Source organism: Phodopus roborovskii, unplaced genomic scaffold (assembly GCF_943737965.1).
Source record: "Phodopus roborovskii unplaced genomic scaffold, PHOROB, whole genome shotgun sequence".
NCBI lineage: Eukaryota > Metazoa > Chordata > Mammalia > Rodentia > Cricetidae > Phodopus > Phodopus roborovskii.
In genome coordinates this window covers 3,582,439-3,597,930 of record NW_026126583.1, presented here as the reverse complement: position 1 = coordinate 3,597,930, position 15,492 = coordinate 3,582,439, and the positions used below count along the sequence as shown (strand labels likewise).

The window sequence follows — 15,492 nt, the reverse complement described above, 5'->3', positions numbered from 1 at the left end:
TCCAGAATGTCTCATGGAAGTTCTATCAGCTTGAGACTGTCTGTTTAGTTCACGAGTCCATGGAGGCACATTTTTTATATTCAAACTATAACAAAGCCCTAACAGTGTGTCACTGAAGTTTGAACATGACATGAGACAAGGTCACTTGAGGTGTAAGTGTAAAGGCAAATAAGACTCAGATCTGAATTCTGGTGAATTGTGATGAACTGAGATTACCAATGGAGAAAGATCTGAATGTGAGACAGAGTGGGTAGAGGGATTCCCAGCAGACAAAGCAAAGAAGTGTAAAGAGTAAGTTTTTTTCCGCCCGCTGCTGGTCTTGTCCTGCCGCCATGCCAGCCCCAATTAACACACTGAGACCCTGTATTTGATATAATGCTGTTGGCCAGTTACTTGTTTCTTATTGGCTAGCTCTGTCTTAAGTATTAGCCAATTTCTGTTAATCTATGTATTTCCACGTGGGAGTGGGGCCGGCGGTTCTGCTCTCCCCAGTCTCTCCATCTTGGCTCCTCCTTACTACTTCCTCTTTCTCCTTGTCTCCTCGAACCTCCTACTTTCCTTTCCTATTGGCCATCAGTGCTTTATTCATTATCCAGTATGAGAAACATATTTACAGAATGACATCTCCCATCAAAGAAGTGTTTGTCGGGACCCAGCCTTGTGAAGAATAAAGTCTCCCCGTGGCTGGGAACTACCTCTCCCTGATTGCTGTTTCTGTGGATCTCTACTCTTAGTGCTCTCTATCCTTGTTTGCAGGACAGAACTTTCCTTCCCAACACTCTTTCCCTAAAGCAACACATTCTCCAGCGTAATCTTTCCTTCTCTCAGGTTTTTCTTTTTGGTTCCTTCATTTTTGCTGATAACATGACCCTGACTGGGTGGAGAGCTTAGGTTACCTTCCTAGCTTTGCTTTACATTCCTGGAAGAATGCCAAGAAGGGGATAAAACTGTGGCAAGGGTCAAATTTCTCCTATAGAACTGTGCAGAAAGGTGATACTCTATTCTTGTGAGGTTGTTAATGTGGGTAGTCTTGTGAGAAAACAATTTTTTGAGTTTGTGGAGCATAAGCATTGGGTACACAAATTCCAGGAAAGGGGGTGTCTAAAAGCATAGAAAGTAAACACAAAAGAACTGAATAATTTCTGCTCTATTCTTAGGCATAAAAATGAACCCCATCACCACAGCAAATGCTGAATTTTGCCTTGATGTATTCAAAGAGCTGAGCAGTAGCAATGTGGGAGAAAACATCTTCTTTTCTCCACTCACTATGTTTTATGCTCTAAGCATGGTCCTTCTGGGCGCCAGAGGCAAGAGTGCTGAACAAATGGAAAAGGTAATGATTGGAGGAGAACATCCCCAGAACCCAGATGTTTTTCATGTTCCCTCTCTTGTCTGCCAAATTGCAGCTAGACTCATTAAAAAAAATCTCTTGTGTAATGAAAAGGCATACTTAAGGAAGTTATATTTCTGAGAAAGGCAAGAAAGTTTTAAATAATAGCGTTTGATGCAAGCCATTATAACATGCAGCTCCATATACAGCAAATAAATTCTGAATTAGTTTTATTTTGGTGATTTGAACATAATAGAGAACATATGCTTGGTACTGTTTGTTCCTTCTAAACATTTTAAACCCAAAACCCTCATAATAATTTAAATAATTTAAAAAAGAATTTATTACTAAATTTCCTCAGAGTAATCCTGTTAGCAGATAGAGACTGTTGTCTTCATTTTACAACCTGGAAACAGGAATGGTGAATTGTCACATGACACCAGCCACCAGGGTCTTTCCCATCTATATACTTTTATTATTGTGAATGTCTAGAAAAATCTCTTTTGATATCTGCTTATCTTTCTTTACTGGGAAGCCATGTTTCTAGGGCTCCCTATGGGCAGTGCTCTAAATAAAGGCCTCAAGAGTAGAAAAAAGGCAGATTAGCCTCCAGCAACAGAATTCAGCTCCCAGAATCCAGTCAACTATAATCTGGTGGCACAAGGGTGCTTGTCCATTTTGACCTTAGTTTCCCTGACATAAAGTGAAGGTGATATTATTTACTCATGAAATTGTTGGGTGGGGGGTAAATAAGATACCCAAAGACTTAACTCAGGACTTGGGAAATAACATTATCAGATGTTATCTATTGACAATGGTCCTGAACTGAAGTAGAAGAATACCCAGAGCTTTTGGATTTCATAGATTGCACATTGCTTTTGTGGCCAGTTGATCTCTTTTCTTTTCCTAGGTGCTTCACTATGACAACTTTTCAGAATTCTTGAAACCAAAGATGAAAGACTCTTCTGAGGTATGAGAATGTCATTTCTGAGATATCAAGTAATCTTAGCATAGCACACCAAAATATCATAGTTCATGGCTTTTGTGAACCTATTCCCCATGCTGGGATACCTCACTCAGTCTCGATGCAGGTGGAGACGCTCGGTCCTGCTTAATTTGATATGCTGTGCACTTTGTTGACTCCCATGGGAGGCCTGCCGATTTCTAAATGGAGAAGGGGTGGATGGGGGGAGGCAATGGGAGGTGGGAGGAGAGGAGGGAGGAAAACTATGGTTGGTATGTAAAATAATTGAAAATTTTTAATAAAAAAAAAAATCACAGACCAGGAGTAGAGCAGTGGAATCCTCTCTTGGGTCCATGAGAAAGTCAGCTCTGCCTGGAGCCCTCTGATAATCTTCCCAACAGCCCCTGCAGAGTTGTGATGATAGGAACAATGCTGACGTCTCTCCATCCAAATATTTAAACTGATCATTGCCATCTTCATTTAGACTTTTCTGTTCTGTGCCGGTGTCTGCTGCTGACTCTGTCAGATTCACTCATGCATGCAGTTTTGTTAGTCCACTAAGAGTATTTTGAAAAATGGTTGCCACTTTGTTGCATATTGTCCCTGAAGTAGCTCATCCACATTCTTTGAGAAAATGATGCCTAGTTATTCTCAAAGGAGTATTCACTCATTTACAAAGAATTCTCACATGGTATTATTATTTCTTTTTCTTATTTTAGTTATCAATCCCAGTTCCCCCTCCTTCCCTCTCTCCCTCCCATGCCCCCTGATCACCCTCCCATCCCCTCCCTACTCCACAGGGAGGGTGATGCCTTCCAGGAGGGATCATCAAAATCTGTCAAGTCATTTGGTAGGGACTAGGCCCTCCCTCCTGCCTCTAGGTTGAGGGAAATGGGGAATGTGCTCCCAAAGTCCTTTTGTGCACCAGGAATACATCCTCGTTCCACTGTCAGAGGTCCCTTTGACTGTCCAGGCCTTCTAACTGAGATCCATGTTCAGGGGGCCTGAGTCAGTCCAATGCTGGTTTCCCAGCTATCAGTCTAGGGGTCCATGAGCTCCCCCTTGTTCAGGTCAGCTGTTTCTGTGGATTTCTGTAGCTTGGTCTTGTCCCCATTTTCTTATCACTCCTCCCTCTGTGCACATGATATTATTTTTAATAGTGCTTGTATAGATAGATAAATGTACACACACACACACACACCAAGCCTTTCTTTTGGGTCACCAACCAGCTCCCCAATCATGACATGAGGACTTAATTATGAATGCTCAGCCTACTTTAGCCTAATTTCTTGCTAGCTCCTATAATTTAACCTAGTGAGGGTTTTTGAGATCCAGCCTACAGATCCAATGATACAGCAAGCAAAGGGAACTTTGACTATCTAAGGATGAACAGACTCTCATACAAGCTGTTCCAAGCAAGTCTCTTTATTTTTCTCCTCTATTCTAATTCTCCTGTCCTAATTTTAATTCCTTGTAGCTTCTTTTTCTCTAGCCTCAATACTCTTTAGGAGACTGAAACAATAATAAAAAAATTTACAACAGTTACATCTCATTGGTCAAAGCACATTCCTTTGGGTGAGTGATAAGGGCAGAGACCTTGACCATGGATGGCAATATAGAGCTTCAATGTTTCCGGAATAAGATTACGACCAGAAGGATGGAACATAGTACCTAGTGAGATAAGCTTTGAGACATGGGACTTTTGTCAGCTAGACTTGACAAGGGAAGAAATGGCATGCCTTTCTTAAGGTGCTTTGTGTAGTAACCTTGGCTAGATACCTGTGACTCAAACATTGATCCTAACTGTAAAGCCCTAAACTTGTGATCAATATACAAAAGCCTTTAGTCTAGTTTGAAGTTTCTCTGAGGGGAAAATGAATTAATTGTGTGCATTTTATCTTATACTGAGGAGAAATTTGTTATTTTTTGATATTATTCTGGGTAAAAAGAACAAAGCAGTTTTTCACCATCTATAGTCTTCATGGGACAAAGAGTATTTTTCTAAGTATCAAAATTATACGGTAATACAAAGCAATCTTCCTGACTATCCACAGATATGTGTGTCCATATGATTGAAATGCAATCATGAGATTACATACTACAATGCAGGTATTAGAGATGCACTAAGCTGCTTTAACAAAAGTGAGCAACAGCTTCCAGAGTCAATGGTCCTTCAGGCCTTGAGAGAACAGGATTAACTTCCATCGGAGAGTTACTCCTCTGGTGTGTTGACATCTGAATTATCAGTTGCCATATGCTGTATATTTCCATGACCTCCAACATGGACTTGTTTCTCATCATTTGCATGTTAGCCTCTGGGATTTTTAGCTTTCTTTCTGTATATCCCACTCTGTGTCTGCTGGCTGATGGCTGTCTGGCTGGCCCCAAGAATCTCCTTCTTTTCCTTCCTACTTTTATAGTCTCTGTTTCTCACCTCTCATTCTTAGTGAGTCTAGATTTTTCCTCCTACTTATTCTCTCTGTTTGCCAGACCTATCTATCCCTCTCCTGCCTAGATATTGGGTGCTCAGCTTTTTATTAGACTTTTCAGATTCCTTAGGCAGGCAAAGTGAAACAAATGCAACACATCTATACCTAACTAAACAAATACATATAAACTAATGTAACACATCTTTACTTCACTAAACAAATGCAGCAGCAACAAATATATAACACCTTTACACAGTTAAAGTTATATTTCTCAGCATAAACAAATGTAACACAGTTTTTGCCTAGTTAAATATTCTACAACACACACACACACACACACACACACACACACACACACACACGCACACACACTTGAAACCTTCTCAGAAACCCTATTATTAGGAACCATTGTTTAAAATGTATGCATTGGCTTTTGGCATCAATGAATTCTTAACCATAATTCACATGTTTTGCATTTGCAAACTTAGCAAAATTGCTACTGTATTACAAAACAAGTGAATATATTAGACAATGTTAGTGAAGGTTGAATGATTTGTTTAAATAGTCATTTAAAAAACTAAGACATTGTTTGGGTGTGTTGGTTCATACTTGTAATCTCATCACTTAGGAGGCAGAGGCAAGGGGATTGTTGGCAAGTTCAATTCCAGACTGGTATACATAATGAATTCAAGTCAGGGCTAACTAGTAAGACATGTTCACTTATTGGGAAGAAAGGATCAACAAGAATCTAAAGGGGTAAGAGATGGCAATGGGGACGGGAATATGACCACAATACATACAATACAAGTAACAAACTATATCTATTCATATATATGTATATATGTATGAATAAGAAGACTGAACATTGAATATAGAAATATAAATACAAAGGCAGCCACAGAACTTGCATTAGAATTTTTTTTTTATTCTTGAAAACCTAAGTTTCTGAATTAAACCATTAGGACCAACAAGTAGTACAAGTGATTCTGTACACAGTCTGCTGAGATCATTTTGCTAGAGGACATAAAGATGCTTGGACAGTTCATCCTTTTGTGTTCCCTGCTATTCATTGGAAAGTAAGCATCTTGGTCTGCACATATTGTCTTTCATTATTCATAGCTTTTCAGGGGCAAGAAACCAATCTCTCTTATTTTTTGTTCACTGCTCTAGTGCAGCAAAGGTGGAAAGGTACATTCAGAATTTGGAGCCCTGCTATCCCAAATCAACCAACTGAATTCCCTCAGCATTGCTAACAGAGTCTATGGGACAAAGGCAATAACATTCCACAAGGTAAGCACACCTGGTGCTCTCTGATTTCATAATTTAAGGGTGAGGGGGAGTGAGAAGAGCTTATGATATTCTTTACAATGTTGAATTTGAACTTAGAGTTCCTGAGAAATGGCTGAATTAAAATTCCCTCTCAGAGTTCTGTAACATCACAAGAAAACTCCCTTCTCTACAAAATCCCTAAAGATATGCAGGAATTAAGGTCTGAGATGAAACAAAAAAATTAAGTCATTTGTAAGAATTGCCTTTTATGGATGAGAAGAAAAGTGAAGCCCATTTCTCATTATTTTACAAAGGCCCTTGATGATAGACTATAAAAAGGTAGTTGTAAGTGTATTCAGCTAGGAGCCAAGAGATGTGAGTTTTCTTTCCATTTATACATATAACTTCTGTCTTTAAAAATCAGAGGATTAGAATGTTTTTTCCTAGCTCCAAAATTGGAAATGGGTTTCAACCCTTCCCCACTGACATTGTAGTGTGTAGTTTCATTGAATGTTTACATAACTCCCAGAGCCATCACGGGTATTGTTTCATATCATTCTTTTATTGTGTTATAGCAAAGATATTTTTTTCCAGTAATTCTAAAGACTATAAGGCAGATTATGAAAATTTCAATTACCAAAGTCACAGAGACAATTGATGATGGGGAATGTCCTTTTGTATGTTGTGAATATATGTTTCTCTTATTGGTTGAGGAATAATACTGTTTTAGCCAATGCACAGGCAGGATGTAGCCAGGCAGGAAGTATAGGTGGGGCTACCAGACTAGGAGAATTCTGGGAAGAGGAACTCAGAGAGGTGTTGCGAGGGACATGCCATGTAGCTGCTCATGAAGGAAGAGGCCTGGGCATCACTGGTAAGCTGAGACTACATGGAGATACATAGAGTAAAAGAAATGGGCTAAAAATTAAGAGAATAATTACAAGAAGTCTGAGCCATTGACTAAACAGTTTATAATTAATATTAACCTCTGTGTGTTTATTCGAGTCTAAATGGCTTTGGGACTGGGCAGGACAGAAATTTCAATCTACATATCAAGATTTAGATTTGATCGCTATCTAAATTCAAGACTTCTTCCTGCTATGACTAGTATCTCCATCTGACCAGGATTATTGAAAGTTTCAGAGGAAGTCTCAAATATGTGTTTGTCTTTCCCAGTCTGGTTTGTTAAGCTGTCTTAGAAGTCATACATCTCTGATAGAATTTTTCATCTGAGATGGGTGAACCACTTTGGTATTACAGAGTCTTCCTTCTAATGTCACAGAAGCTCACAAAATTGCCTCTCCCAAACAGTGACCCACACACAGTAGTGGGTAAATGTTGGTTTGGGGTGGTGGTTTTCAATTTGTTCCTGTGATAAGGAGTCATTTAGCCACTATGCTCATCAATTTTCCTTATAATACTCTTGTTTCTTTACTCTGAGGAGTAAAACTCATGGAAGGCATAAAAAACTACTCATTGTATGAAGTTCATCATTTTGATTTCAATGCACTGGTAAAAGAAAGTCCATGACACAATGGGAAAACATCCCAATGTTACTGGATATTTTTCTTTGTTGGAAATTCTTTGGATTTAAAGACAAGTACTCATGGACATTTTTTTCTTTATAAGCTTCTACATCAACAGATTTTTGTCTCTGTGTTAGGACCTCAGAACATTCTGAGCTATAAAGTTCTTTCGTGTGTATGTGTGTGTGTGTGTGTGTGTGTATGTGTGTGTGACTGTAGGAGTGAGTACCTGAGCTACAGGTGTGTGTGTAAGTCACCTTTGGGTATCAATTCTTCTTTCAACTTTTCTAAAACAGGGTCTCTTCCTGTTCACGGTCACCCATTTTGAGCTATCCAGTCCCTAGCTCCTGGCGATTCCCCAGCATCTGCTCTCTATCTCCTTGTAGGAGAACTGGAGTCATGTGCATGGAATCTGTTTTTTTACATGGGTCTGGGGATGCTACCTCTGTTCCTCACATGTGCATAGCAAGGACTTCACTCACAAGCTGCCTCCAGACCCCTCTTTGTACCATTTTTATGCTGTCTTTTAATTGTCTTTATTTTACAGCAATATTTAAGATGTTCTGAGAAACTGTTCCAAGCCAAGCTGCAAACTGTTGATTTCGAACTGTCTACAGAAGAGACGAGGAAAAATATTAATGCTTGGGTTGAGAATAAAACTAATGGTAAGGATAATTGTGTGTGTGTGTGTGTGTGTGTGTGTGTGTGTGTGTGTGTACAAACATTAATGTGTATCTGAATGTGTACAAACTTTATCTGTGTTCCTTTGGTAAAAGTCTTACTTGCTATGCTAACAAGGAAGCTGACGTTAACTTGTGTGAAGTCTAAGTGGGGTAGACAGATGACAATGAAAGAACTGGAAACATACTTTGGAATGTATCTTAACAATCATTTTTCCTAAGCAATAAATGACAAGAGACGCTGAGAAAGCGAACATCATTTCTGTTTAAGGAAATGTTATAAATTCAGCAATTTTCATTAAAACTTAATTCACTCATTCAGAAACTTGTTTTTAGCATCTGTGTAGGTTTATTGTTAGCACATGCTAGTTATGGTTATAGGTTAGTTAGGCTATAGTATCATAGGTTATATGAAAATTAAAGTCTTAATCAGGATTAGAGTCAGATGATATACTTTCCTTTGCTTCATATCAGATGGTAGAATTCATTCCCAAAAGAATTTCTAGGTTGAATCAAACTGAACGCATCTCGTCAGAATATTTACAAAGCAGACAACTTCTGGAACCTTCCAAACAAATTCCTGATTTGAAATATGTCTTTGCTTTAAGTGGTCTTTGTATTTATAATGTACTAGTTCTCATCCACTATAAGAGTAAGTAGCCCAAAATGGGGTCCATGCCTGTAACCCTGGCATCTTGATGAAAAAGCAGGGTGATCTTCAATGCAAGTCTTGTCTTCAAAGCAAGTCCCAGGACACCCTGCTTTACACACTGAGTTCCAGGACAGCCTGGTCTAATCAGTGAGCTCTAGGACAGCCTGGGCTATAGAGACTATTCTGCACACAACCCTGTTTAAACTCAGTGGCTCACTTACACAAAGTCAGAAAAACAAAAAGGAAAGTTACTGGCCATTGAAGTTGTTTCAGTGAAAGATGGACGGGAGTTGAAGGAGGGTAATAAGGTGAGAAAGACAAAAATTCATTGTATATATATGTATGAAACTGTCTAATGATAAAAATTTAAAAACCACTATCGTAAACACAACAAAACAAACAAGACAAATAAAACAATTAAACAATCAGAGCTGGCAGATAACCTATCAACAAAGAGCTTCTCAAGTCTTATGCCTAGAAATCTGAGTAGAAAAGGCCGTGTGTGGTGCTTCCTCCCTGTAACCTTCACGCTGGCAAGCTAAGACCTGGTTGGCTATTCATCCCAGCATAACTGGGAGCTCCAGGCCAGTAAGACACCAATCAAGGAGTGAGTTTCAAACTTGACCTCTGATTTCTACCTGCACACACACACAGGCACACTCACACATGTACACACACAGTAAATTTAACTTAATGAAGAAGGCCTTTGGTGTCTGTGTGCATGTGTGCCAAGGTGCCCTTGAGGAGATCAGAGACTGACTGGGTGTTGGTTTACCACTTCTATTTTGGGTTCTCCTGTTCCCACCAGCTAAGGCAATTCTCAGTCTTCCTGATGCTTCGACCCTTTAAAACACTTCTTCATATCCCTGACCCCAACCATGAAAATTATTCTGTTTCTACTTTGTAATTTTGCTGCTGTTATGAATTGAAAAATAAATATCTGGCATGCAGGATATCTGATATGCAAACCCCAAAGGGGTCTCAACCCACAGATTGAGAACTGCTATCTTGTTAACCTGGTGGATCTTTTCAAGATAAGCTAAGGAAGTTAATAAAGAATTTTTCTAAAGTAATAATGGACAACAATGTGTTAGATGTGAATAGGTAGAGGACAAAGTGAGTCATCCATATGGTATTACTTCCAAGATGAAAAGTTCCTATGGCAGGGATGACTCTATGTCCAGGAATTGGAATTCTTCTGGCACATCAAATGTTAAATTACTGTTGAAAAACCTTTTGCAAATATTTATTATCAACAAGATAATCCTAATAAAATCACCTCTTTTTTGTTTGTTTGTTTTACTACAAGGAAAAGTCACAAACTTATTTGGCAAGGGTACAATTGATCCTTCCTCTATAATGGTCCTAGTAAGTGCCATATATTTCAAGGGACAATGGAAAAATAAATTCGAGAAAAGTGAGACAGTGAAAGCTCCCTTTCACATAAGTGTGGTAAGTATTTCAGACTGATGACAAGTCTTGGAAAATGCAATAATAATTTAAGGACAATTCGAAAAGATTTCAGGAAAATATCGCTGTAGATTGCTGAAGGCTTTTATATCTCAAAGTGGCAGTAACTTGTCTCACTCACTGAAAGAGTAAAGACCTCTTCTCTTCCTAATGTTCTACCCATGAAGCCTCAAGGTTCACACCATGGTTACTTCCTGTGATAGCCAATAAAACTGTTGTCCTGGACAGTATCCACATGGCTTTACAGAGATAATAAGCCTCTCATTTGACTTCCCATTTTAGCTAGAGACTCTGGTGTTGTAATTAAAGACCGAAATTATCTCTACATTGTTATACTTCTCTAAGTTTGACTTATTTTAGGATTACAAAATTGATAATCTGTGCAAAGAAAAGTAGTAAAAGAGCATTATAGCCAATAGCTTATACTTTGCAGTGTCAACACAGGTATTCATGTTATAAAAATAAAGCATACATACATATCCACTGTTCAATTATAATCTTTTAAAACTAGGGTAAAAGTGCAGTTGTGGACATGATGTATCAGAATGGAACATTTAAGCTGGCCTTCATAAAGGAGCCACAGATGCAAGTCCTTGAGCTGCCTTATGCCAACAACAAACTAAGAATGATCATCCTGCTTCCAGTAGGCACAGCCAGTGTAAACCAGGTAAAAGTCCAACAATGTTACCTTGCAGCTAATGCATGTGTGAGTGAGTGCATGTGGATGTGTGCCTGTGTGTGCACGAACGTACACTCTTACACACATACTCTATGTGCTCTGTGAAGTCTGTATGGTCAGTGATGAGGTTAGTGGTTTTTCCCCAGGAATTGGAGATTAAGGATGATCCCTGCCCTGTAGGACTACAGTTCAGACAGGATAAGCACTTCATTCACTGGAAACGTCATGCAGGTTCATTATGTTATACAATATAAATGCACATACAAATCGCTCATGAGACACTCAGTGGCTCTTTCTACAATAATAAAATGTCGTGCTGATCAGATTCATGGGCCCTAGAGATCTACTGAACCCTTGCTAAGGGGAAGCTTTCTGATCTAATCAGAGGATACCCTCACAGGCTGACCATTTTTAATAACCTGATTTTGTAAGGAAATAGCACCACAACCAGGAAGGAAAGGAGTCCGGGTTCAGTCTCTTCACTCTGGTTGTAGCCAAAGGGTTTTGTTGTTGTTGTTGTTGGTTTTGTTTTGTTTTGTTTAATCCCAGAGAGACTTAGAAGTGACGATGCCATCTAACTTCAACCTAGCCACCACCTAGCTAGCACCACAAACCACTCCATAAAATGAAGTTTCTTAGACCAGCTGCAATAGGATGGCCACAGTCAGAGTTATCAAGTCACTAGTGTTTAAGTCAGGGCACTCTAGCCTTATAAACAATTGGCATGGGTGTGTGGGGAGGGGAGAGAGACTCTGGAAAGAGCTGGGTTTGGCTGTATGCATTTGGATTAGGAAATGAGGTGGAATCCAGTTCAGAGGGGGTTGGAGTGAAAGCATAGCCTGTGACTCCGGGAATAGAGCTGATTACAGGTGTGGCCTATTCAGAGGGGATTAAGACCCTGGGAGTTTGCAGTCAGCTGGGGTAGAGGATGTTGAAGTCAGTAATTTGAAAGCAGTTTAATCTGCGCATAAAGTCATGTGCAAATATGAAAGGTATGAATTAGAATACAGAAGCTGGGGGTGGTGTTCTCAGAGAATTATCTCCACGTGAGATTCCCTAGATGTATAGAAGATGGACAGGTAAAGTGGGAAGACTCTCTTGATCCAGGGGGAACAAGGAGCGTATGTGTGTTTGCTAAGTGTGAGGCAGGTAAGATCTGTTTGTTTTTATTATAAGGTAACTTGGGTTAGAGCTAGCAAATGAAAATGACAAAAGGGTACTTTGACAGAAAATCTATCTTTACCTTATTTTGAATTATGAGAATGGGAAGGTAATGAAATATTTTTTAACTTTGGAGTAAGATAATAATAAAAATGACACAGTATGTACTACTATTGAAAGTTGACTATGGGGCATTAAATATCCAAGGTTAGTATTTAAATGACAGACAAAAATAATGAAGCTTGATTTTATGATGAGAAGTCAGTTGCTGGGACCATTTAGGAAACCTAGGAACATATGTGGGAATTGAAATGCCAGTCAGAAAGAGGCACAAAGGCATTAGGCAAGCATGTACCATGTTAAACTTGGAGAAACATAACCGAGTAAAGGGCATCAGGGAAACTGAGGGGACAGAATGGGATCCGGCATTTTAGATTCCAAATGAAAACTAAGTTCATAAAAATGTGACTCCAAGTTTCAGATGTGAGAGCCAAGAAGAAATGGTTGGATTGATTTAGGAAGCAGAAACACAATGATGCCAAGGGCAATAAGCAGCCAAGTTTAGGCAAAGGCTAAATGCTGAGGGAATTCAAGAGTGTACACCGAGGAAGTCAGTGGGAGAATATAGAGGAGACATAGGAAACAGAAAGCAGAAGTATGGCTAAGTGCATAGATAGGAAGTTTATGAGAATTAGAGGTTGAAAAGCCAGCATAAAGCTGCACCATTCACAGTGGGGATAACAGAAACCACAGCTTGTCTCGGAAGTTATGGAATTGGCTCACGATGGAATTGGCTCACGTGTGTGCATCTGTATTTTGACTCTTAGATAGTAAAACACCTGAATGTGAAGATGCTTCAAGAGTGGACCAACTCTTCTAACATGGTGGAAAGAGAAGTGGATGTCCATATCCCCAAATTCAATCTTGCAGTAAAATATGACCTAAACTCCCTACTGAAGTCCCTAGGGATGAGGAACATCTTCAGCGTGGCCACAGCTGATCTCTCTGGAATGTCACCAGACAAGGGCCTCTATCTATCCAAGGTTGTTCACAAGTCATATGTGGATGTCAACGAAGAAGGCACTGAGGCAGCAGCAGCCACTGGGGAGAGTATTGCTGTAAAACGACTCCCCGTCACAGTTCAATTCACAGCAGATTCTCCCTTCCTGTTCCTTATCCAGGATAATTCTGGCAATATTTTATTTACTGGAAAGTTTGCCTCTCCATAGACAGAGGGCATTGGGGAGGCCTTGGGGATAGATAAAGAAGAGCAGGGGCAGGGTGACGGGGCAGACAGTTTGCGTCTCAGCTGTGCGCATCTGCAAAGCAGGTCCACCAGATGGCAGATCTTTAACCCTATCCCGTGAACTTGTGAACCTCAGAGTAGAGTAGTCATGTGAAAAGACGCATTTATTCCAGTGCTTTTCTAGATTTTTTTTTTTTTTTTATTTTCGAGACCTCATTGAGTACTGAGTGACATGATTGAGTTAGCAGAGAAGTTTATAGATATGTTGGGGTTTTCTATATTAGTGAGATTATGAATGAGTTACCATTGCAAATCAGGTCAAGGGTTCCTAGTTTATCTTGACTTCTAAATATTAATTTTCTGCATGCCTAAATATAGTAGTATGAATTTTAGCTAAAAATTCTACATTAATCATAATAAATGGACACAACACTTTGAACTCTTTGAAAATGGAATACACTATTAGTTAATTAACTGAGGGGAGGAGTTTTCTTCTTCAGGAAACATTTTCCCAATTTTCTTTATTTTTCTAAAAATAATTCTTCAACACTTTACATGTACATAATGATTTCTGGTCATTTTCACCCCTGCCCCGCCCATTATTCTCCTGCATTCACCTCTCTTTACCATGGAAACTTCTTCCCCATAATTCCTTCTCCTACACTGATCTCCACTTTGTGACTTGCTGAGTTTACGCATGGGCTGCTTGAATGAATAAATGTGGGTGAGAGCTTATTCACTAGTGCATGGGTAACTAAATTAGCGGTCACACTACTGAAGATGGTGTCACCTGTTCCCCTGGTCACTGTTTGTTAATACAGTTCCACAGGAAGGGAGTCTTCTTTGGAGCCCCTTCCCCATTTCTGATAAAGTGTTTATGTGTTGATGGGCCTGACTTTGGGCGTATCTTGTGTAACTCACCACAGCTGCAGAGACTTCATGGCCATTATGTTCTGGAGATGTGTTTTGCATCACTCCTCCTCATGCTCTTATCTTAAACTCTTTATGACCCCTCTTTTGCAGCACTTCCTCACAGACACTTAAGCTAAGCTTTACAAATATCTGGCCAAATGTTTTATTGGTTAAAATATATCATGCATTGCTTACACTTTAAAAAAAAATCATCAATTCATACATACAATTTTCAGAAGAACAAAGGCAGATATCAGGTTGATGTTATTTTTTATATTAGAGAGAGATTTTGTATTTCCCACCAAAGATAACACATAGCAATAATCAGATGATAGGCATCACAATACAAGGGTATGTATGACATGTAAAAGTATGTAATGTAATGATGGGTATTTGTTATATGGGTTTCCTAGGAGTCTGGGACAAACACTATGCATCAGATAAGGCATGGATGACAGAGCAAGGGAATAATTCTCCCCATGTCTAGCTTAGTGAAACAGTGAGTTTGCTAGGGTTACATGGGAAGAAGCTTAGTTTTAGGAGTACTCAAAGGCAGCTATATCATGAAAAGCCCACCTGAAGATGGGAGACAGCTCATTAACACTTTATCCTTGAACCTCTCTGTATGACACTGAGGCAGCTTGACTAGTCAGAAAGCCTCTTTTTCCCAGAAATTGTTAGTGCTTATATAACCATAGAGAGGCATTATGAATCTTGTAAGTTTCAGGAGCTTTTGTAAGACTTCTGCGTTTAATTTATTTCTCAAGTCTTAATGAGCCTCCATCCCACAGAGAATGTTTTAGTTCATATGAAATAGTTATACAACACTGCAGAAAAATAAAGACACTTCTTGTCTTTTATCCTGAACACACTGAAGAGGTCATAATAGCTCAGAAAAGACTTCGACCCGGAATCCATCCCTGGCTGTGCAGGAGCTCAGACTGTTTTCATCACACAGACCTTTGTTATAACTTCACTCTTCTAGGTGCCAAAGATTCTTGTAGGGGAAGGCTTGGTTGATAGCTGACAGTGCTGTGGTGCTCTTGAAGAGCAGTGGGATATTTAGGAAGAGGGGTCTACTAGAAGAATGCCAAGTCAGTGGCAGCATGATCTCAAAGAAGATGCTGGGACACGGATCTTCCCATTATTTGTCTTCTTCCTCCTCTTCCTTCTC

At 39.4% G+C, this 15,492-nt stretch overlaps 1 protein-coding gene across 1 annotated transcript; it reads left to right on the top strand.

The window, feature by feature from the left end:
* The first annotated feature begins 1,162 nt into the window (after positions 1–1,162).
* Positions 1,163–13,395, top strand: Serpinb11 (serpin family B member 11). Its single transcript, XM_051203894.1, has 7 exons — positions 1,163–1,333; positions 2,241–2,300; positions 5,894–6,013; positions 8,066–8,183; positions 10,160–10,302; positions 10,832–10,987; positions 12,988–13,395. Exons 1-7 carry the CDS (start codon positions 1,166–1,168, stop codon positions 13,387–13,389), a joined length of 1,167 nt encoding a protein of 388 aa, XP_051059851.1. The 5' UTR covers positions 1,163–1,165; the 3' UTR covers positions 13,390–13,395.
* Positions 13,396–15,492: the final 2,097 nt, after the last annotated feature.